At 38.6% G+C, this 24612-nt stretch overlaps 1 protein-coding gene across 6 annotated transcripts in view; it reads left to right on the top strand.

The window, feature by feature from the left end:
* The window catches only part of STX7 (syntaxin 7), a 64337-nt gene that overhangs the window by 26118 nt on the left and 13607 nt on the right, over positions 1-24612 (top strand). For 4 of the 6 annotated variants that reach the window (XR_005985974.1, XM_041743254.1, XM_041743255.1 and 1 more), the window contains 7 exons: positions 1139-1208; positions 9722-9815; positions 10496-10633; positions 11674-11726; positions 12289-12385; positions 13434-13506; positions 16341-16423. Coding sequence is in view for 5 of the 6 variants with exons in the window: in XM_041743254.1 (XP_041599188.1) it covers positions 1139-1208; positions 9722-9815; positions 10496-10633; positions 11674-11726; positions 12289-12385; positions 13434-13506; positions 16341-16423 (608 nt within the window). In the remaining variant the exon portion in view is untranslated. Of the gene's footprint in view, positions 1-1138; positions 1209-9721; positions 9816-10495; positions 10634-11673; positions 11727-12288; positions 12386-13433; positions 13507-16340; positions 16424-19196; positions 20559-24612 lie in introns of those variants that run through there. The other 2 variants (XM_041743257.1, XM_041743258.1) reach the window with 1 other exon arrangement.

The following is a 24612-nucleotide window of genomic DNA, read 5'->3' as shown; positions in this document are numbered from 1 at the left end:
TTTTGGCAGGTAATGATCTCAGGGTTATGAGATTGAGCCCTGGGTGGAGCTCCATGCTGGGCATGGAACCTACTTAAGATTCTCTCTCTCCCTCTGCCCTCCCACCCTCCACTATTTTTCTCTCCCCATCTCTCTAAAATTAAAAACAAAAAAATTTGATCATTTGTAATTTTTAAAAATTTTATTAGAGAGAAAAAGCACACATACACGTGAATGTGGGGGTGGGGTAGAAGGAGAGAAGCAGATTCCGCAATGAGTGGGGAGCCCAACCTAGGGTTGGATCTCAAGACCCTGAGATCATGACCTGAGCAAAAATCAAGAATCAGATGCTAACCAACTGAGCCACCTGATCATTTGTTTTAAGCAACTAATTTATCTAAAATGAAGTTAGTTCTTTTATAATTAATGTCACCCATATGGTAATAATTTCAGAATCTGTGAATATCCTATGGTTTCTACATTCTTTGACACTTGCCTAGATCCCTTATTACACGGAAAATTATAAAATATTTGTTTCATCTCTATTATTCCTCCCTCATTTATTAGCAATCATTCATTCACTTTGTATTCCACTGAATTACATAACTATTACAATTATTTTCCTCATAGTTTTTATGCCAGTAGAGTTAAGTGAAAGTCCATGTGCCATTGTTGTAAATGTTTTGAGGAGCTAGAGCAGAAAATAGTATTCTTGGATCATAAGTGCAGTTTCACATGTTATTGTCCCACACAGTTTCCTCTTGAAAATTAATTCATTATTGTAACTAATTAGATTTCAATATACCACTTATTTTTCATTTTTTTCTCAGTTAATGTTCTCTTTTCATCTCTTTGGGTTTTTTTTTTCTAATTGCCCAATTGCCTGTATTAATTTCCTTTTTTTTTTTTAAGATTTTATTTATTTATTCATGACAGAGAGAGAGAGAGGCAGAGACTTAGGCAGAGGGAGAGCAGGCTCCATGCAGGGAGCCCAGTGCAGGACTCAACCTCGGGACTCCAGGATCATGCCCTGAGCTGAAGGTAGACGCTCAACCACTGAGCCACCCAGGCAGGCGTCCCTGCCTGTACTGATTTCTAACTTAATTTCTGTTGCTCTAACATTTGTGACAATTATACATTTCTCTTTCCATCATAATAGCTGTGGAAATACAGAGGAGTCTGAATCAACTTGGAACACCTCAAGATTCACCTGAACTGAGGCAACAGCTGTAAGTATTTAATAATTAAAAAAAAAAACCCACTGTTATATTCCTTTGATGTAGTGTTATGTTTACTGGATAAACAATGGAAAAGTAGTAAGATTTTTCAGTTGCTTTATTTGTACAAGTTTTTGTATTGGTTTTTCCCTTTTCAGGGTAGGCAGATGTTTTTCTTTATTTTAAAGAGCTGGCTTACTCTAGCAAAACAAAGTTAGTTGTCTTATACTTTTTTAAATAGGTTGTTTGATGGCTTTTGAAAAATGACATTCTAAGCTTCTCTGTTTATGTGATTTACTTATCATACCTAACCGTTGCTTCAGTGACTAGATTTTTTTGTATTAAGTTTGAGGTGTACAATGTTTTTTTTTTAATATAATAAATTTATTTTTTATTGGTGTTCAATCTGCCAACATACAGAATAACACCCAGTGCTCACCCGTCAAGTGCCCCCCTCAGTGCCCGTCACCCATTCACCCCACCCCGCGCCCCCCTCCCCTCCCACCACCCCTAGTTCGTTTCCCCGAGTTATGAGTCTTCATGTTCTGTCTCCCTTTCTGATATTTCCTACCCATTTATTCTCCCTTCCCTTCTATTCCCTTTCACTATTATTTACATTCCCCAAATGAATGAGAACATACACTGTTTGTCCTTCTCCAGATTGACTTATTTCACTCAGCATAATACCCTCCAGTTCCATCCACGTCGAAGCAAATGGTGGGTATTTGTCGTTTCTATGGCTGAGGAATATTCCATTGTATACATAGACCACAGCTTCTTTATCCATCATCTTTCGATGGACACCGAGTCTCCTTCCACAGTTTGGCTATTGTGGACATTGCTGCTAGAAACATCGGGGTGCAGGTGTCCCGGCGTTTCATTGCATCTGTATCTTTGGGGTAAATCCCCAGCAGTGCAATTGCTGGGTCATAGGGCAGGTTTATTTTTAACTCTTTGAGGAACCTGCACACAGTTTTCCAGAGTGGCTGCACCAGTTCACATTCCCACCAACAGAGTAAGAGGGTTCCCCTTTCTCCGCATCCTCTCCAACATTTGTGGTTTCCTGCCTTGTTAATTTTCCCCATTCTCACTGGTGTGAGGTGGGATCTCATTGTGTTTTTGATTTGTATTTCCCTGATGGCAAGTGATGCAGAGCATTTTCTCATGTGCGTATTGGCCATGTCTATGTCTTCCTCTGTGAGATTTCTCTTCATGTCTTTTGCCCATTTCATGATCGGATTATTTGTTTCTTGGGTGTTGAGTTTGATAAGTTCTTTATAGATCTTGGAAACTAGCCCTTTATCTGACACGTCATCTGCAAATATCTTCTCCCATTCTGTAGGTTGTCTTTTAGTTTTGTTGACTGTATCCTTTGCTGTGCAAAAGCTTCTTATCTTGATGAAGTCCCAAAGTTCATTTTTGCTTTTGTTTCTTTTGCCTTCATGGATGTATCTTGCAAGAAGTGACTGAGGCCAAGTTCAAAAAGGGTGTTGCCTGTGTTCTCCTCTAGGATTTTGATGGACTCTTGTCTCACATTTAGATCTTTCATCCATTTTGAGTTTATCTTTGTGTATGGTGAAAGTGAGTGGTCCAGTTTCATTCTTCTGCATGTGGATGTCCAGTTTTCCCAGCACCATTTATTGAAGAGACTGTCTTTCTTCCAGTGGATAGTCTTTCCTCCTTTGTCGAATATTAGTTGACCATAAAGTTCAGGGTCCACTTCTGGGTTCTCTATTCTGTTCCATTGATCTATGTGTCTGTTTTTGTGCCAATACCACACTGTCCTGATGACGACAGCTTTGTAGTACAACCTGAAATCTGGCATTGTGATGCCCCCAGCTATGGTTTTCTTTTTTAAAATTCCCCTGGCTATTCGGGGTCTTTTCTGATTCCACACAAATCTTAAAATAATTTTTTCTAACTATCTGAAGAAAGTCCATGGTATTTTGATAGGGATTGCATTAAACGTGTACATTGCCCTGGGTAACATTGACATTTTCACAATATTAATTCTGCCAATCCATGAGCATGGAATATTTTTCCATCTCTTTGTGTCTTCCTCAATTTCTTTCAGAAGTGTTCTATAGTTTTTAGGGTATAGATCCTTTACCTCTTTGGTTAGGTTTATTCCTAGGTATCTTATGCTTTTGGGTGCAATTGTAAATGGGATTGACTCCTTAATTTCTCTTTCTTCAGTCTCATTGTTAGTGTATAGAAATGCCACTGATTTCTGGGCATTAATTTTGTATCCTGCCACGCTACCAAATTGCTGTATGAGTTCTAGCAATCTTGGGGGGGAGGCTTTTGGGTTTTCTATGTAGAGTATCATGTCATTGGCGAAGAGGGAGAGTTTGACTTCTTCTTTGCCAATTTGAATGCCTTTTATTTCTTTTTGTTGTCTGATTGCTGAGGCGAGGACTTCCAGTACTATGTTGAATAGCAGTGGTGAGAGTGGACACCCCTGTCTTGTTCCTGATCTTAGGGGAAAGGTTCCCAGTGCTTCCCCATTGAGAATGATATTTGCTGTGGGCTTTTCGTAGATGGCTTTTAAGATGTTGAGGAATGTTCCCTCTATCCCTACACTCTGAAGAGTTTTGATCAGGAATGGATGCTGTATTTTGTCAGATGCTTTCTCTGCATCTAATGAGAGGATCATATGGTTCTTGGTTTTTCTCTTGCTGATATGAATCACATTGATTGTTTTATGAGTGTTGAACCAGCCTTGTGTCCCTGGGATAAATCCTACTTGGTCATGGTGAATAATTTTCTTAATGTACTATTGGATCCTATTGGCTAGTATCTTGTTGAGAATTTTTGCATCCATGTTCATCAGGGATATTGGTCTGTAATTCTCCTTTTTGGTGGGGTCTTTTGTGTCTTGGGAGGTTTTGATGACTGCTTCAATTTCCTCCTTGGTTATTGGCCTGTTCAGGTTTTCTGTTTCTTCCTGTTCCAGTTTTGGTAGTTTGTGACTTTCCAGAAATGCGTCCATTTCGTCTAGATTGCCTAATTTATTGGCGTACAGCTGTTCATAATTTGTTTTTAACATCGTTTGTATTTCCTTGGTGTTGGTAGTGATCTCTCCTTTCTCATTCATGATTTTATTAATTTGAGTCTTCTCTCTCTTCCTTTAAATAAGTCTGGCTAATGTTATCTATCTTATTAATTCTTTCAAAGAACCAACACCTGGTTTTGTTGATCTGTTCCACAGTTCTTCTGGTCTCGATTTTGTTGAGTTCTGCTCGAATCCTTATTAACTCTCTTCTTCCGCTGGGTGTAGGATCTATTTGCTGTTTTTTTCTATAGCTCCTTTAGGTCTAAGGTTAGCTTTAGTATTTGAGTTCTTTCCAGTTTTTGAATGGATGCTTGTATTGCGATGTATTTCCCCCTCAGGACTGCTTTTCTGCATCCCAAATATATTGAACAGTTGTATCTTCATTCTCATTAGTTTCCATGAATCTAATTCTTCCTTAATTTCCTGGTTGACCCTTTCATCTTTTAGCAGGATGGTCCTTAACCTCCACGTGTTTGAGGTTCTCCCAAACTTCTTGTTGTGATTTAGTTCTAATTTCAAGGCATTATGGTCTGAGAATATGCAGGGGACGATCCCAATCTTTTGGTATCTGTTCAGACCTGATTTGTGACCCAGTATGTGGTCTATTCTGGAGAAAGTTCCATGTGCATTTGAGAAGAATGTATATTCAGTTGAGTTTGGATGTAAAGTTCTGTAGATATCTGTGAAATCCATCTGGTCCAGTGTATCATTTAAAGCTCTCGTTTCTTTGGAGATGTTGTGTTTAGAAGACCTATCAAGTATAGAAAGCACTAGATTGAAGTCACCAAGTATAAGTGTATTATTATCTAAGGATTCCTTCACTTTGGTTATTAATTGATATATTTTGAGGATTGTTAAGTTCTCTTGTTGGATAGATCCTTTGAGTATGATATAGTGTCCCTCTTCATCTCTCACTACAGTCTTCGGGGTAAATTTTAGTTTATCTGATATAAGGATGGCTACCCCTGCTTTCTTTTGAGGACCATTTGAATGGTAAATGGTTCTCCACCCTTTCATTTTCATGCTGTAGGTGTCCTTCTGTCTAAAACGAGTCTCTTGTAGACAGCAAATAGATGGGTCCTGCTTTTTTATCCAGTCTGGAACCCTGTGCCTTTTGATGGGGTCATTAAGCCCGTTCACGTTCAGAGTTACTATTGACAGATATGAGTTTAGTGTCATCATATCTATTCAGTCCTTGTTTTTGTGGAGTGTTTCCCTGGACTTCTTCTTAAAGGGGAATTTTAAGAGTCCCCCTTATCATTTCTTGCAGAGCTGGTTTGGAGGTCATATATTCTTTCAGTTCCTGCCTGTCTTGGAAGCTCTTTATCTCTCCTTCCATTTTGAATGAGAGCCTTGCTGGATAAAGTATTCTTGGTTGCATGTTCTTCTCATTTAGGACCCTGAATATATCCTGCCAGCCCTGTCTGACCTGCCAGGTCTCTGTGGAGAGGTCTGCTGTTACCCTAATATTCCTCCCCATAAAAGTCAGGGATTTCTTGTCTCTTGCTGCTTTAAGGATGTTCTCTTTATCTTTGGAATTTGCAAGCTTCACTATTAAATGTCGAGGTGTTGAACGGTTTTTATTGATTTTAGGGGGGGATCTCTCTATTTCCTGGATCTGAATGCCTGTTTCCCTTCCCAGATTAGGAAAGGTTTCAGCTATGATTTGTTCAAATACATATTCTGGCCCTCTGGCCCTTTCGGTGCCCTCAGGAACCCGAATTAAACATAGGTTTTTCTTCCTCAGGCTGTTGTTTATTTCACTTAATCTATCTTCATGGTCTTTTAATTGTTTGTCTCTTTTTCCTCAATTTCCCTCTTTGCCATCAACTTGTCTTCTATGTCACTCACTCGTTCCTCCACCTCATTAACCCTCGTCGTTAGGACTTCTAGTTTGCATTGCATCTCATTCAATTGGTTTTTAATTTCTGCCTGATTAGATCTAAATTCTGCAGTCATGAAGTCTCTTGAGTCCTTTACGCTTTTTTCTAGAGCCACCAGTAGCTGTATAATAGTGCTTCTGAATTGGCTTTCTGACATTGAATTGTAATCCAGATTTTGTAACTCTGTGGGAGAGAGGACTGTTTCTGATTCTTTCTTTTGAGGTGAGGTTTTCCTTCTAGTCATTTTGTTCAGTGCAGAGTGGCCAAAAACAAGTTGTATTGGGAAAAGGAGAAAAAGAGAGAGAAAGAAGGAAAGAAAAGAGAAAAAGAAAAAAGGAAGAAGAAAGGAAAAAAGAGAAGAAAAGGAGAAAGAAAAAGAAAGAAAGGGAAAAAAAGGGTGGGGTAAGGAATCAGAAATCAAAAAGAAAAAAAAAACACGGGGGAGTATCTTCTGATTCTGTATACTTTAAGTCCCTTGATTTCCTCTGGAACTGGTCTGTCCAGCTGGTCTTCTGGGGGAGGGGCCTGTTGTGCTGATTCTCAGGTGTTAGCACTTGGGGGAGCTGCTCTGCCCCCTGCCTGGTGCAGGGCTCAGTGGGGGTTGTTCACCCCGTGAGGCCCCAGGAGGAACAACCGCAGTGGCGGGGCCAGCTCTGCAGCCCTGGAGTCAGCTCCTGCAGTAGCTCCGGGGCTCTCCGTCTGCAGGGCCTGGAGGCTCCGGGGCGGGGCCGCTGATCTGCTCAGCTCGGGGCAGGAGTGTCCTCGCTGTCCTGGGCCCTCCCGGCCTCTGCCTGTCCCGGGGGAGGCCGGATCCTGGGCTGTGTCCCGGGGCCCTGTGTTCGGAGCCTGCGCTGTCAGATTCGCGCTCCCGCCCCGCAGCCCCCTCCGCGGAGCCGCCGCCCGAGCCCCTCCGAGCTGCTCCGGGTCCCGCCGAGCGCTGCAGCCCTTAGGGAGCTCGGGGCATCTCCCGGGGCGCAGGTGCCTGTTAGTGTCCCCGGGAGCCCCAAGGCTTCCCCGCCCTCCTGGGTCCTGCTCCAACTCCCTGCGGGCCCCTTTCCGCCGGGAAGGTTGGTGCAGCTCCTGCTCCTCCGGGACGGGGCTCTCCTGTCCTGGGGACACTCGCCCCGGCCTCAGCCCGGCTCCTCGCGGGGCCCCTCCCCCTTGGAGGCCTTTTGTGTCTTTATTTCTTTTCCCCCGTCTTCCTACCTGATAGAAGCGCGAACTCTTCTCACTGTAGCGTTCCAGCTGGTCTCTCTTTAAATCTCAGGCCGAATTCGTAGATTTTCAGGATGATTTGAAGGTTATCTAGGTAATTTGGTGGGGACAGGTGGCCTGGGGACCCTACTCTTCCGCCGTCTTGCCCCTCCTCTCCAGTGACTAGATTTTTATTTGGTTTAGATCCAGTACATATTCAGTATGAATTGTTATCCCTCCAAAAACTTATGCCTAAATCCTTGAATTTCAGAAAGCATTAGTTTCTGTTAAAAAAAAAAAAAAAAGGTCTAGTGAAGTTAAGTGGTACATGTTTCAGTAAATTAATATGTTGTTAGAAGAACAATAATACTTTGTGGTGTTGCATATTTAAAGTGTTTTTACACATTTTCTCATCTGAATCTTTCTCATCTGGGGTAAAATACATAGATCAAATAACTTTACATTTTGCTCATAAGGAAAATATGTCTCACAGGAGCGTAATGATTTGCCTAACATCATTGTGAACCTGAGTCTTAATTCAGTGCTGTTACAGCAATGTTTCAAGTAATAGGTATGTCATAAATGATATTCCAAAAAACGTTAGCTATAGAAGGAAAAATTGCAAAAAGGACTAAATTAAAAGATAGGTGATGGGAATTTGTGTTTTTTTATGAAGTACAGTTTGAAGAATTTATAGTGATATGTAATTTACACGGACTTTTTCTGCCATGGAGAGATGTTGGGGTGGGAAAAATACCCCAAGTCTAAATAACAAACCACCATTTGTTAAACTAAGATGCAATGGAGGGGCATCTGGGTGGCTCAGTTGATTGACTCTTGATTTCCACTCCAGTCATTTTTTTTGTTTTGTTTTTGTTTGTTTGTTTGTTTTTTATTTTTTTATTTATGATAGTCACAGAGAGAGAGAGAGAGAGGTAGAGACACAGGCAGAGGGAGAAGCAGGCTCCATGCACCGGGAGCCTGACATGGGATTCGATCCCGGGTCTCCAGGATTGTGCCCTGGGCCAAAGGCAGGCTCCAAACCGCTGGCCACCCAGGGATCCCTCCACTCCAGTCATGATCTCAGGGTTGTGAGATCAAGCCTTGCATCAGGCTGCCCACTCAGAACAGAGTCTCTGTCTCTCTTTCTCAAATAAATTAACAAATCTTAAAAAAAAAAAAACTAAAATGGAATAGAAACATGTAATTCTTAATAGATATATTTTGCTAAGGTTAGTAGTGGAGATTGTCATAGATAGACATCAGTAAGCCTTCTTTTAAGAAATTTAGCTAAATTACGATTTCTAAAGATTTTAAAGGAATAATAAAGGTAGAAGAGTTGGAAAATAGATAGAAGTAGGTTGTAATTCTTCCTTATCAGTCAAATACAGGTATCTATATCTAAAAATACTCCTATACAGTATCTCATTATTTTATTTTATTTTATTTTATTTTATTTTATTTTATTTTATTTTTTTTCACTATCTCATTATTTTAAAGGATTCCAAGGATAACTAAATAAGTGTTTAAAAGGAGAGATAATATATTGAAAAGTACTGATGTTGTAATTTGTAAAGCATAACATTAGATTAAGCTTTTTTTTTAGAGTCAAGTTCTTGAGTTAAAAATCTGACTTTTTACTTTATAAGCCAGCTAAAAAAGATAGCTATGGATACTCATAGGATTTACTTCTTATTGTGTTCTTTCTGGTTACAGAGAAATGCTATTATTCTTTCCAAAGCAAACTTAAAAATAGTAAATAAAAAAAATAGTAAATGTATATTGATTACCTCTCCCCCCCCCCGTCTTTTTTTTTAAATCTATAAGGATATAAATGTCCAGATAGAGAAAGAAGAGAGGCTAGATGTACTCCTGAGAACAGGACAAAGTCTGGCGACAAATCCTCTTCATTTATTAAAATGACCTCCCAACTGTGGGATGCAGACAAAAGGCTCTCACCACCTAACACCTCCATATCTAAAACATCGGACATCCCATAGTCTGGCTTTGGTTCGAGTCATCTTCCTTTCTAAATGGCTGCTGAGATTTATTTCTCAAAGCTTGGTTGCCCTGTGTGAGTAAAGAACTTTCCATGTAATATTTGACCAGTATTTATCAAAAAATAGAATCTGGATTTTTTTTTTTTTTTAAACTGGCTCCACACCCAATGTGGGGCTTGAACTCATAACCCTCAGATTTAGAGTCATGTGCTCTACTGACTCAGCCAGCTAGGTGCCCTGAAATTTTTGTTTTCATAGAGAAAATTTAGAGCCACTCTATAAAATAGTGATTTTTATCAAACTATTTATAAGGATTGATTCAACTGGCAGAGTTGTAACTTAAAGAAATCTCTTTGTTCTTTGGTTCTATAATGTGTGTTTTTTTTACTTTAGGCAACAGAAGCAGCAGTATACTAATCAACTTGCCAAAGAAACAGATAAGTACATTAAAGAGTTTGGATCTCTGCCCACCACCCCCAGTGAACAGGTATCAAGCCTTAAGACATGTTGTTGATGTATTGAATGTGAAAGAAATTACATGCATTATAGGGTCTTTGAACTTTTATGCTAGAAAGGAAATGAAGGGGGAAAATTGTATTTGAGATTAGTTCACAGAACACAAAACTATATTTAATTGCCCTGGTAGTATCCTGTGGTTCAATAAAGCAAAAATTATTTCCATGCAGTTGCCCTGACCCATAATTAAGCAAGTGCTCAGAAAATGCCCCCTGAGTAATTGTTTCCTGGCCTTCCAGGACTGACTCCATGTGACACGCACACATTCATGATGTGAGGTTTCCTAGGGGCGCATGTTTATTTCCTTGCTTATCATTTAGTGGAAGTTACTAGTTAGGTAAGAGTACAAGGTTTTATTTTCCTAAAAAGAAGACAAAAGAACTACTACTTCAAAATAACCTCAAAATCATGGGCCAGTTTTTAGGATGAAAATTTTGGGTGAGAAATCCAACTTATGGACCTTTTGCCTCAAGATAGTACATATACATAGTACTTTAATATACTGTCAAAATGTTGCTGAGATGTAAACAGTAGGAAATTGGAGAGTGAGTGGAAACTTCAGAATAAAGAGCCAACTCGTGGCGAAACAACTTTGGTGAATTCTATAGAACCGTATAGCTTGATTCTAGTAGGTTTTTCCGTTTCCTCTAGCGTCAAAGGAAAATACAGAAGGATCGCTTAGTAGCTGAATTCACAACATCGCTGACAAACTTCCAAAAGGTCCAGAGGCAAGCCGCTGAAAAAGAGAAAGAGTTTGTTGCTCGAGTGAGAGCCAGCTCCAGAGTATCTGTGAGTATTGAACAGGGCGTAATAAAGCGCATGTGCTGTTCCCTGGAAGGCCTGCATCAGCGTTTTCTTAAGTTGTAAGGATCTGTGACTGACTGTCTTGGAAGTCAATATTTGAATATTTATTTTCAGGTTTCTCTGCTCAGTTTTAAGAAGGATGACAGTTATGTATTGCTGTAGTTATTTTGTCCATGTCAGGGAGCCAAATATTACAGATTATTATTATTTTTTTTTAATTTTTATTTATTTATGATAGTCACACACACACACACACACACACACACACAGAGAGAGGGAGAGAGAGGGATAGAGAGAGAGGCAGAGACACAGGCAGAGGGAGAAGCAGGCTCCATGCACCGGGAGCCCGACGTGGGATTCGATCCCGGGTCTCCAGGATCGCGCCCGGGGCCAAAGGCAGGCGCCAAACCGCTGCGCCACCCAGGGATCCCTATTACAGATTATTATATAAAAATATGGGAACATTTTGTCAGAAAAGACTAGGGCTCAGATCCTGAATGATATTCCCACTTTGGTTTGTACTAGGGGCTGTCACCTTGCATCTGGCCAATGTAGGAAATGCTTTACTCCTGGGTTATATGAAGATGATAGAAAGGAACAGAGTGAATCAATTGCATGAATACTGAAAATGAATATAAGCCTGAAGAAAATAAACAAAGGGATAACTTTTAGTGGAATTTTGAGTTAATCTCATTTTAAATTTCCTCAGACACCATTGCTGGTTGTTTCCTTGTTCCTTAATGTAGAGTTTCCTGGACTATATTACATTTTAATCATATAATATTGATTATTTGGCCCTTGAGAATATTTAATGAATTCCTTCCTTGTCAGCTTAGGGAAATAATTTTATTGTTATTTGAAGCACTTGACCTAAAAAGTTAGAACAAAAACATTTCTCTTTCTGCACATAGACATGCACATGTGTACATAAACCCATTTAGAATATCATAAGAGAAAATGTGAGTGTTGTGATGGTGTTTTTTTCTTTGCCACTCCTCAATGCATTCTATTACTGAATTATCCAGGGTGGTTTTCCTGAAGACAGCTCAAAGGAAAGGAATCTCGTATCCTGGGAAAGGTAAGAAATATAAACCATACAGATCAGAAGATGATTTTTCAAATATGTTTTCTACCTTATGGTTCCTGGAACAGAATGAAAGCTTTCAGTTTATTATGTCATGACTATCCTAAGTTATAAATACAAAGCAATAAATTGGAAAAATTTTTCAAAGTAATCATTTATGAAGTATATATATATATATATAATATTCCAATTCGGCAGTAATTTGTAAATGTTTATCCAAGTAAATATTATTGACTTAATTATTATTTGATGGAGATTTTTTTTATTTCCTCATGTGACATTTAGGTCAACCAAGAAGAAATACCCGGTTGCCAAATGTAGAGTCCAATAATTAATAACTCTAAAAAAATAATACCAATGAAATGAAACATGAATAAAATTTGATTAATATTTCTGTTATAATCTTAAAACTTAAGAATACAAATGAGAAATTGAAGCAGTTCTCTGACGTTGAAGAAAAGACACACTATTTTGTGCTTCTTAAATAAGAAAAGAAATCCCATTACTTCCATTATTTTAATACCATTCTTTTTTTTCCGATGTTTTGTTCTGTTAGCCAAGCTCAACCTCAGGTACAGGTGCAGGAGGAAGAAATTACAGAGGATGACCTCCGCCTTATTCATGAGAGAGAATCTTCCATTAGGCAACTCGAAGTAAGTTTGCCGTGGCAGCTGGGTGGCTGCGCTGTCCTCAAGCATCTTCAGCGTGTCTGTCCTCAAGATGCTTAGATGATGCTAGGGGAGGGGCTGACAAAGAAAACTAAATATATCATTGTGGTGGCATTTCTCATAAATGAGAATAGTTCTCTTCTTTTTTTTAAACAAATCTCGTTAGAATTTGCGCTAAAATGAAAGCATACCTCCCTCGTCTCCAACTTTTGTTTTTTTATCCTATGAGATCACCTCAGATCCTTAGCATGGAGAAAGCCTTAGTTCTTGTGGAACCTGCCTATTCCTTAGAAGGTTGGCTACAGTTTGTTGAGGGTTTTCAAGCCACATTTGATAAATTCTTTGCACTATCTTGTTCAGCTCTCATAAAAACCATGAAGTAGTTAGTTAACCTTGTCATCATCATCATCACCATTTTATAGATTGGGAAACTAAGGCACAGGATGAATAGGTAAATTGCCCCCCAATATAGAATATTTAAACTTTACTCTTTAATCAGGCAAAGTAATAGTTATGATATATTAAAGAAAAGTGAGTTTATAACTTGTTCATTGCTATTCCACTGCATAATCAAATTTATTAACATGAGAGTTTAGACTTAGACCTAATGTTTTATACTTTTATATTGTCAAGTTGATGTGTAATATCAATGGTATTTTATACTCTTATGAGGAAATACTGCTAATAATAAAAAAAATTATCAGACTATGTAAACATAAACTCAATGACCCAGGGTCCTTCTCTGTTACAAAGATTCCTGGTTTCCATGCTGCCTCACTTGGTATTTTTAATGTCACAAACTTCCTTTTAAAGAACTGGTTACAGTTTTTCAAGGTCATCTTATTTAAGCTTCCTTTTGTCTAATAGTTTCTTGATATTTCCAAAATTGATGTATTAAGCCTAGAGTCATTTTCTCTTATGTCTAAGTGGTGGTTTGGGTTTTGTTTTGTTTTGTTTTGTTTTTTTAAATTTTCTTCTTTTGTAGATTGGGAGCTGAATTCTGATTATAATAACATGTGCCTTTTTCTCTCAGGCTGATATTATGGATATTAATGAAATATTTAAAGATTTGGGAATGATGATTCATGAGCAAGGAGATGTGATAGGTAAGCCCTGCTGAGATGGGAACAGGCTACTTACGCAGTTTACCTGTGGTAACCTCTTAAGCAAGAGTAGCCTGTCTCTTGGGGGTCCCCTGGAATGAAAAGCACAGTGTCTACAACAGACAAAGCATCACCCTTGTCATTATCTAAAGCAGATCTCATTTTTGGCTCCTACTGATTGAATCAACTGGCTTCATTTATTCTTGGAAGCCCCAGATCTAATCAGAGCCTCCTGTGCTAAGACTGTGGAAGGCAGCACATAGCCTCACTGCCGCCTGTTTGCCGGATCCCTGGTTTCCCTCTTAACCCCTGCTGATTCTCAGCACACCAAGCACTTTCTGGAAAACCTGTGCTGTTTATAATTGTGCATGCTATCTTGTCTCTTAGACTAAAGGGAATAGGTATCCATTTGCCTAATCATTTATTCGAGTATCTTTTTGGTAGATTAATTTAGTAGTGTTACTTAGATGCTAAGCATTCTTTTATAAATTCTTTTTTTAAAAAGTCAGCAACTAAGACTCCCCCTAAGTTTTGAATGTGATAGCTCTTCAGTTAGGATATAACCATTGGCGCTGATCAGTGTCCTGACCATTTTTATCATTTAGAAATATGAAGATCTCAATGGATGTGTCTAAAGATACATTTAATAAATGTTCTGAATTTGGTTCAATGAGACACTTGGACCTGTACTTTACTATAACTGTTATTTGCCAATTCTTACGGCTTCTCTGTAGCCACAATAGATCACAGGGTAAAATTTCAAACATCAATTAATTTGTTCATCCAGTAAGTATTTATTGAGTGCCTACTATATCCAGGCACAAGTCTAGGCATTGGGGATTTAGCTGAAAGTAAATGAAAATGAAAGACTCTGCCTTCATAAATCTTACAATCTAATTGGAAGAGAGAGACGATTTTTTAAAAGGAAAGAAAAGTAAGTAAATGCTGATAAGTGCTGTCGGGAAAATAAGGCAAGCAGTGAGATGGGGCTGCTAGAAGTGGGTAATGTTTCTGCTTTCCTAGGGTGGTCAAGCAAGACCTTACCGACAGGTGACATTTTAGTGAAGACTTCATGGCATTAAGGGAACAAGTGAAAGAACAATTTCCAGGCAGAGCAAAGGGCAAGTGCAAAGGCCTTTCAGGCAGAAGTATGTCTGGTGTTCTTGGTGAGTGAAATGAGGGAGATGGAGATGAGGTCAGAGGTCATAAACTTTGGCATTGTGGAGGGCCCCTGAGCCATCATGAGGACTTGTGTTACTACTGATGGTTGGAAATGGAAAGCCACAGGAGGATTTGAGCAGAGGGATGTTATTATCTGACACAAGGTTTAAAAGACTCCCTTTGGCTACTCGCTTTGAGAACAGACCATAAAGGGACAAGACCAGAAGCAAAGAGAGCACTTAGAAGATGATGGCAGGAATCGGAGTGAGCAGTGTGTTGCTTCAAATCAGGATGGAAGGCAGCGAAGCAGCGAGAAGCAGAATTGTGGATAGCTTTAAAATGTAGAACCATAAAAAAATAAAATAATAAAATAAATAAATAAATAAAATGTAGAAGCAAAAAGATTTACTGACCAGCTGGATGTGAATGTGAGATAGAATTAATTCAAGGACAATTCTTCAGGTTTTTGGCAAGGCCAGAGAAAGGATGATGCTGCCATTTTCTGAGATGGAGCAGTCTATAACCAGAGCAGGTTTAGAGAGATAGAAATCAACAATTTTTAGATGTGTTAAGTGTGAGGTACCAGTTGAAATGAAGTTAGCTTGCTAGGCAGTCACAAATTACAAGGGAAATAAATCAGCATCAGTCTTTTGTTTTTTGTACCCATATTCAGCTACAAAGGTGCAGATTGGAGTTTTGTCACATAAGTCTGGCTAAAGTAGGTGGCAAGGGAGCCGAGGGTGAATGCAAGAAAGTGTGGTTCACTGGTGGCCCAGGGGACCTAAGGTGGGTAAGGAGGAACGTGAGGGCATGAAGTATGTTGAGAGATGGTGAAACAGTAGTAGGGTCAGTGAAGTCGGGTGTTGGAAGGAGTGTGCTCTGTAGGTAGCAGGTGATACTCGGGGAGTGAGGTTTGAATGAGTTTACAGAGAGGTTGCAATAGTGTAATGACAAGGGCTGGCATATGGTCTTGGAAGTGGGTGGCTGGGAGAGGGAAACAGGCAAAGTCATTGAAAAAGTATGGTCGAGGCTTTGAAAAGGCAAGGTATTCGGTCAGCAGTTGGCTTGAGAAATTGCCAGTTTTGGGTAATAGAAGCATCGAAGGGTCCAGCTACAGGGAATAAGTGAGAGTTGGCAGGGAGAAGCGAGACACAGAGGTCTCAGGCTGCAGGGTGCCGCTTGTTCTATGTCTAGGCCAGAGGAAAGCTGGCGCCACTTCAGGAGGCTGCATGAGCCCTCAGGGAGGACTAGGTTTTAGCACAGAAGTAGGTTGGTGATGACCGCGGAGCAGATGATGGTTTTCAGTACTCTGTTTCCTCAGGAACACTTGTTAGATGTTTAGAGTTGCATTGGCCATCAGAGCCCACAAACAAAATAGTACTTTTCAGGAGTTGCCAGGTAGAACTGGAATTGTGTTATAACGAGGATGATCCAGTTTCTTTCCAAATATTTGTGTGTTGTCTGGATCATTTGACAAATAGCATAAGGAAGACTAAGAGCCATTTAAAAAATTCAGCTTTCCCCCTATAGTAAACTGATGGTAACATTTGAATAGTGAACATGTTTGGTGTTATGTTGAATGAAATCTTGTGATTTATGCACCTCTCTTATTGGAGCATCTAACAGCTGTGTGTGTGTGTGCGCGCGCGCACGCGCGTGTGTGTTTTGTTTTAAAGACAGCATAGAAGCCAATGTGGAAAGTGCAGACGTGCATGTTCAGCAAGCAAACCAGCAGCTGTCAAGGGCAGCAGAATATCAGGTAATATTAACTGCAGTAAATTCTCTCGTAATTTAGGTTTTCCACCATGTGTGTGTGTGTGTGTGTGTGTGTGTGTGTGTGTGTGTGAGAGAGAGAGAGAGAGAGAGAGAGAGAGAGAGAGAGAGACTGATCAGGTATAAAGGAGATGTTAAATTGTAAAAGCCCCATGGAAGACAGATCAGAAATCTGCCAGTTAGTTTGAAACTGATGTTGGCCTGTTTATTCTCAGGGTCAGACCAGAATTGTGGCCCCCAGGGATGGGAAGTTCAGTGTTTATAGAGTCCTGAGAGGAGCCATAGATGGACACCTCCAGGCGTTTCTGACAGCTGGCGGTCTCTGATGCCATTGTGACCTTCCAACCCAGAAATCTCCTTGATAACCTTCTTCTGTTTCTCTCACTGTTTCTTTCCACCTTTTCTTTCTTTTTTGTCTGTGACACTCTGCACAGAAAAGGCAACGATCTTTGCTCTAGAGAGTTCTCTTCAAGTCCTATGGAAATTATATTCTCTTGGCGTGTCCTTGATCACTAGGTATAATCAGCATTCAGCAGATCCTTCACCAGGAATGAACTGATTTCTTAGATGGATCAGATTAATATATGTGACCATATATTAATTAATTAATTAAGGAGTCCATATATGTGACCAATACAAAAGACATGACACTACTACACAACTATTAGGACTGTGAACTATGAATATATCATACAATATAAAATGACGCCAGGCCCTTTGGGAAGCCCTAAATACCACCGTAGCATTTGATTTCCTTTTTGAAACTCCACTTCATGTTGTCGTTCATAATTATTTTTCTTAGACCATGTTGCCACCTTATAAAATATCTAAGATGTTGTCACAGTCTTAGATATTTTCCAATTGCTTTTCACTTTGCTCACTAACCTCAGAAGTCCCCTTTCATTTCAGTGCCATTTTACACCAGACAAATCACTGCATACGTAGTGATACATAGGGAATAGTGAAGCTTTATAGAGATTGCTGAGTTACAGCCAACTGTATTCAATGATGGCGTAGCTCTAACTCACCTTGACCTTCTATGTGCATGTGATTCAGGTATGCAGCTCAGTAGAATTAATGTCATAGACTGTAGGTATCATTCATGAATGTCAAAAACACACACACAAAAATCCGTAAATGCTAATAGTCCCAACTGCTCAAATACAGTGTTTAACAGGATTTATTAGTAACTAGGTTTACGTGTTAATTTTGTTTTGCTTTTGGTATTTGGAAGGATATAGATATATCTCCTAAGTTTTACTTTTCCCCTTCCTTAGGGAAGGGCAAAACTCTACAGCCACCCTGGGGGAAAGAAATACATCTTCCCAAGCCAAACCTCCATGTCTGGAGCTGCCCCATACTGAATCCCACAGGCCCTGAAAGGATGAGGAAAGAACCATGCAACACAAGTGCTAGGAAAAAAGCAACTTCCCTGTAGTTCTTCTTGGAAGCCTTGACATTAGACTCTTGCCTCTGCAAAATATGGCGCTTCTAAATAGTTTGGGTGAACCATGAGTGGAAGGGAAGCTGCTTAGTACTTTTCTCGTTGCAGTACCTTGGGACCTCACCACACGACACCATGGAGGGTCCCTGGGCCACAGATACCCCATAGGGGGAAGCCTGTGATGGTTCTTACAGGTATATCACACATGTGTCTGTGATGCTCAAGTGGAGCTGGGGAAAATCTGTAGGCAAGATGACTGAAACTCTAGAGAAGTTGTGCTTCGTATAAGGAGGAGTATTCAATTGAAAAAAAAATTACTGAATATGTGGTATACTGAAAGGCATCATAGTTTTTCAGGAGAATTTCAGAGTTGGAAACCTATCTTTCCATAAATTTTATGGTACTACTAGTTGACAAAGAAAATTTACGAACTTTTCAACTTTGTAAGAAAAAGGATTTCGGGGGCACCTGGCTGACTCAATCGGTTGAGCCTCTGCCTTGGGCTCAGATCATGGTCCCAGGGTCTTGGGATTGAGCATCGGGTTCCTTGCTCATGGGGAGTTTGCTTCTCCCTCTGTCCCATTCCCCGTGCTCTCTTTTGTGCACTCTCTCTCTCTGTCAGTATAATAAATAAAATCTTTAAAAAAGGATTTTTGCATGTTGCTGTGAGATATGCAGGCTGTTAAAGAAATACAGAAATCTGCAGCTGGACCAGGAATGAAGAATAGAACAAAACTCTTAACTCTCTATTTTAAATTGCTACTTTATAATTTTTTAGCTTTTTGGTTTTTTATTTGTATGCTGAGATTTTAAATGCAATTTCCATTAATATTAAAAAATGGGAATTTTGGAAACTAATAACTTACTTCAGGAAAAATTGCCAAGCATTTATTTGTACTTGCTGATATTTTCAGAGAACTCATTTTGCAGAGCAACTCTTTGATGAAAGTTTAAAAATCTATAAGCTTTTAAGCTGTTCTTAGTTATTACACGTAGGTTTGCTCAGTCTGTCACCTAAGTCAGTAACTTGCATTTTTTTGTGTCTTTTTTAAGCCTAACCACACCCAGAAAAATTACCGACAAAAGTTGAATAACTGGCCCCTGAATTATATCATTAATTCAAGAAGACTATTCTTTGAAAGAATAGTGCCACTTGTATTTGAAGAGATTTTTGTAAAGCAAAAAAATACAGCCAAAAATTTGAGGATGGTTAATTACTGTTGATTTTACTCCAGAAGTGAACCAAGTGATTTTCAGTTGCTAGAGAGATGCTCTGTTACATCTGTAAACATGTTTTTTGTTTTTGCATCTGCAGCGCAAATCCAGAAAAACCCTGTGCATCATCATTTTTATCATTGTCATCGGAGTTGTAATTCTTGGTCTCATCATATGGAAAGTGAAAAGCTAAATTATAAAGGAGCACACTATTGCACTACATTCTCTAAATTATGTAGGAGGATTCCTGTAATGATGGTTTTTATTATTATTATTATTATTATTTTAAAAGTACTTCGTAAAGGATGGCTCCCAAAACTTTGTTACTTTCATTGGAGAGGGGAGTTTCCTTTAGATTCAATCTGATATTTTCTAACACTGAAAGTTTTTCTCATATGACCTCTGGCATTACTTCCATGCTTTTCGATCTGGCAACTGTGAGGTTTTGTTCACATTGTATATGCCTTTCATTTATAATTTATTTACCCTGTTGACTTAGCTCTTGGAATGAGTAAATGTAAAGGTGTGTGTGCTTTCCATGTGCATCTGCCTCTGTCACAGAGTGACATGCACCCAGATTTGTGTTACTTCAATAAAAAAATCTCAAATTTAATTTCAATTTGGGCCAGCAGAGGAAATATTCTTAATAACTTAAAAAAAATTAACAGACCTGTTTGTGGTGTTTTTTGTTTTGTTTTGTTTTTCTGGTGCATAGCAGCACACATTACCGATTTAACTTTTATTATTGGTTTTCTCTTAAAACTCTTGTTTACTCTAAATGAAATCAATGAATAATTTCCTAGAGTATCTCATACTCCTGATGTGTATCTGTTAAGCATTTGCTGTAGATTGCCTCTTAAAATACTAAGGGTAGATTGTTTTTACATAGACCCTGCTAAAGTCTGATGTTTGCTGGGATATGTGTAGTCACTAGAAATGTTTAATGTAATTTGAAGGAAGAGTATGAAAAATCAGTACCTATTGTTAGAAATCTAAAAATCCCAACTTGTTATTTTGCTGTGTACTTCCACAGCTATCACTGTGGAAAATTAATTTCCTTCCCTTAAGTCCTTTAAAATGATGGCTACATGTGTATCCTTGGGTCAGAATTACTTTGGGTGAGCAACTTTCCCAGAATCACTGTTTTTGAGCACCAACACTTAAAAATTTAATGTTTGCCTTGCCTACCATTTTGTACCATCCTTCATTAGAAAACAATTTGGATGTTTGCCAATTAACTCACTTGCTTTTTTAAAATCAATGTTGTTTTAATGCACTAATCTGAATACTGTAAAGGGGATTATCTTAGTTTATAGTTTGTATTTTATAATGTTCTTATATAGCAGTTTGATAGTGAAGTCAGTGTTTTACATGGCAAAGCTATTGAGACTTCAAATGGGAACAAATAAAATATTAAGTAAACTGTATCTTCGCAACCAAAATAAAGATGACTTTAAAAGTGTCTGGATATTTCTGTTTCATGAGGATTCTGCTTCTGTGGGACCAACACTTGACATGATCACACAGCAGCTCTCTGTCTTTCTGGAGTACTGGTGTATTTGGTGTTTTATTTTGGCAGTCTTAAGTGCTGCTACTAGTAGAAGCTGCGTGTCAGCAAAACTCTGGTTTTTTGGGTTTTTTTTTTTTTTTTTTCCACAAGAGACTGTAGAAAATTTTCTTGGGAGTGATTGGGAACTTGGAGACTGTGTTTACCAGATCAGTTTGCTTTAGTGAAACAGAATGGGCCAGACAGGGAGTGGAATTCTGAGGTCAGTGCAAGCCCATTAGGCCTGCTTGAACATGTTCTTTCTCTGTAAGAGCACAAAGAAGTGTGTTGTTCCATGTGATAAACCAGTATCTTATGGCTGCACATAGCTCCCAATGGCTCCCACAAGTCAGTTCAATATTTTTGCCACAGTTGTACTTGATAAAATGTTTATTCTCATATAGGTAAATGCATTTATTCTATTCACTTCATGAGTTCCCTGTAATAGCAAAAGCACTTAATTTTTTTTTTTTTTGCATGATTTTAGGATCTTCATTTTAAAGTGTAATATTTTATCAGTTATTTTACTTGGGACACAGATCACTGATTAAAAACAAGAAATTTAGTAGCTTGCATTGATTTTTAGGGAAAGTTTTACCCCAAAATATTTGGAGCAAAAAGAATAGCCTTGATTTGAAAAAATAAAATGAAAAACAGCGCAATAGCCGAAGTTTTCAAGTTCTCAAAGTTTTCCTTTAGTTAATTTTAGAATCGCTTAGAAAGGTGAAGCTTACACTATAGAAAATAAAGTTGAGGCTGTTTTTATGGCAGTCAGTATATTTGAATCTGTTTGGGTCCAACTGAGTCTCAGACTGAAGAAGTTTCCTCATCACATGACACCTGTTCGTTTTAGTGTGCTCCAAAGACATTCTAGAATAGCGCACGTTGGAATTAACCAGCCTCTGCTGAGGTTGAGTGGTAGTGTGGCAGGATGTGTTTGACACTTGTACTGGTCGTTAAATATGGAAATATTTTGGTTTTGCACAACAATTGATGGTAAAAGGTGCCATTGCAACATAATTCAGCTTGTTTTCTAGTAGGCATGGAATCAGTTCTAGAATAATATACATGTGAGCACAAATGGAGCTTGATCCAGGCCAGCAAAGCATGAAGGCAGCATCTGGAGTCAGGCTCCGAGTACCCTGTGCACCCAGTGCACCAGCAGCAGATTGGGCAGCGTTGTCTGACACTGAACCTTGAAGAGGTTGCCACTGGGTCCTTCACCATCCTCACTGCTCTTTTTTTTTTCTTTTTTTTTTTTAGGAAATGGTGACATTTTGTACAGAAAAAGTGTTTTGAATATCAATGTTTTTCAATGAATTTATTATGAAAAATGATTTTTGAAGACTTTTTGTCCCACTAAATTAGTCTGATTTAGCAAGGAAAGTACAGAATCGTGTTTCTAATTGGTGTAATTTTTGTTTCTTCGTGTAGAAAAAAAAAAAACACAATGAAAGATAAAACCTGTATAAAGAAAAAAGTCCTTGTCCACCTTCATAGTAAAGAACAGTTTACAAGGGTAACATACTCAGCATTTGTGTTTTTAAAGTCAGAATTGACTGTTTACACATGACCAGATTACTGCAATCAAAGTAAATTTCAGAGGGAGATAGAGTTCGGGCAAGTTCTGAATTAAATGGTGTTTTTGGTTCATTTAAATATGATGAAAATTTCTCATTAGTGGTAAAGAACATCATCAGGCTTCCTGCTTTCCCCGGGGTAGGGGCGGGGGAGTCAGTTTGTGTATTTTCATGATTGACTTAAGAAAATGAAGCAGTGCCCTGTGGATCCCAGGCCTCTTCAATCCACCCTAATATTTGAACAGCTCGATGTCTCAAGCAGGGAAATTTCACCAGCAGGAGCCTGAAAGGGCTACACTGTACCACTCCTCTGACAATGCGTGACAGCAGCTCTTGTTAACTCATGTGCTCGTAATGGACACACGGAGGTGTCAGAATGCCCATCTTAATCCTTTGTTTTGGCAACTATTTGGTTAGCGTGAAAATTATGTGATAATTTATTTTTCTCCAAATAATCGTAATTTTAAGTGCAGAAATAGAACTAAATAACTGGCACACACACTAAATAGATTTTTATAGACACTGTTGCTCCTGGCAGGTTTTTAAGAGGTTGGTCACTTAATTACTCAGAGTGGGATTCCTGTAGGTTTTGTGTAGTGATGGCATTTCTGCTTAAAACGTAAGTGGTGGAATCCAAAACCAGATTTCCTGTGCAGTCGTTACATGTATAACACCCCTACCTGTTTTAGAGGGAGTCTGCTAGAACTGCACTGTGTCTTTAAATAAACTTGAAAGGACACTAATTCCCACTTTGGCAAACCCAAAGTACAGATTTTTAAGTGTTTACTGTAAGTACTGTTAGACAGTAGTTGCTAACTCCAAAACCTATTAGCCTTGGTGGAAAACTTAGAAATGCAGTTATTAGCCTCGATGAAGATTTCCCGACACTAATTTCAGTTTCTAGTGCCTTCTGAAAGTTTCATACCACTATTTAAGGACAGATCTGAAATACTGAAGTCAGACCAGATAAAGACAACCAGTTTATAGCTCTAGAAACTAGACAGACCCAAGACAGAGATATAAGCTTTTAGTAACCTGTATACTAAAGACCTAACCATAAAAAGCTTTCAGATCAAAGCAGATTCTAATGTCAGTGATGATTCTAGAAATTAAAAAAAGATTATAATTTAGTGGAGAATATTGTATTTTATTTCATTCTTCTAAACCCAGGTACTATAGTCATTTTAAGTTCATTTAAAGGTGTTTTCAGTGTACGTGACCATATCTAACCTATATCTAATGCCAGGCTTCATGTTTTAATCTTCCTAACGGTTACCATATTTTAACATTTAATTATTACTTTGGGGCGGGGTTTATACCCCAACTCAGTAAGGTAACCATCATATATCATTTAAATTAGTTCTTTTTTTTTTTTTTAATTAGTTCTATTTTGGATGCAAAAGGATATTATTTGTTCTGAATTCAGACTTCCCTTGTGTCTTTTCTTATCTACGCTCATTTTTCTTAGTAATTTAGAAGTTGTCTATGTTACATGAAACTTCTCAAACCTGAAATGGAGGTAAATGACCAATACTTACCTTTGGAAAGGCACAGGCACTTCAAATAAAAAGCCCATTTTATAAAATGTGAAATGTGTTTAATGCTAAAATTTTAAATTAAACTTTCATTTTGAGATAACAGGACATTCACATTCAATTGTAAAAACCAATACAGAACACCCTTTCATGTACTTTTCACCCAATTTATCCCAATGGTAACATATCCCAAAACAACAACGATATCACCATTAGGATAAGGACATTGACAAAGTCAATATGCAGAACTTTCCATATACGCATTCAAGCACAGAAACCTCTCCAATTCCTTTGCTCCAGCCTCCTTCCAACCATAATCTGTTCTCCATTTTTATAATTATTATTTCAATAATTTTATATCATCAGAATCATACAGAATGTACTCTTTTGGGATTAGCTATTTGCATTCAGCATAATTCTCTGGAGAGTCATACCACCTGTTGCATGTATCAAGTGTACCTGGTTGTTCTTTCCTTTTTTAGGGCTGAGTAGTGTTCCACAGTGTTGGCTGTATCACAATTAAACATTTACCAGCTGAAGGATGTCTGATCAGTTTGCGCTATTATGAATAAAGCTATATTCCTTTGTGTACAGGTTTTTGTGTTTTCATAGTCTTCACTTCTTTGGAATAAATGCCCAGTGGTGAAATTGCAGAGTCATAGGGTAGTTGAATGTTTAGTTTTTTAGAAATTGCCAAATCATTTTCCAGAGTGGCTATACCAGTTTGCATTTCCACCAGCAAAGTTTGAATGATCCAGTTTCTTCACTTCCCTATCGGCATTTGGTGATATCACAAATTTTAGTTTTAGCTGTTGTGAAAGGTTTTATTTTATACCTCAGTGGTTAATGATGTTG

The sequence above is a fragment of the Vulpes lagopus genome, chromosome 2, assembly GCF_018345385.1.
Source record: "Vulpes lagopus strain Blue_001 chromosome 2, ASM1834538v1, whole genome shotgun sequence".
In the NCBI taxonomy this organism is placed as follows: Eukaryota; Metazoa; Chordata; class Mammalia; order Carnivora; family Canidae; genus Vulpes; species Vulpes lagopus.
Note: the sequence above shows the minus strand (reverse complement) of the source record. Positions and strands in the feature narration are given on the sequence as shown.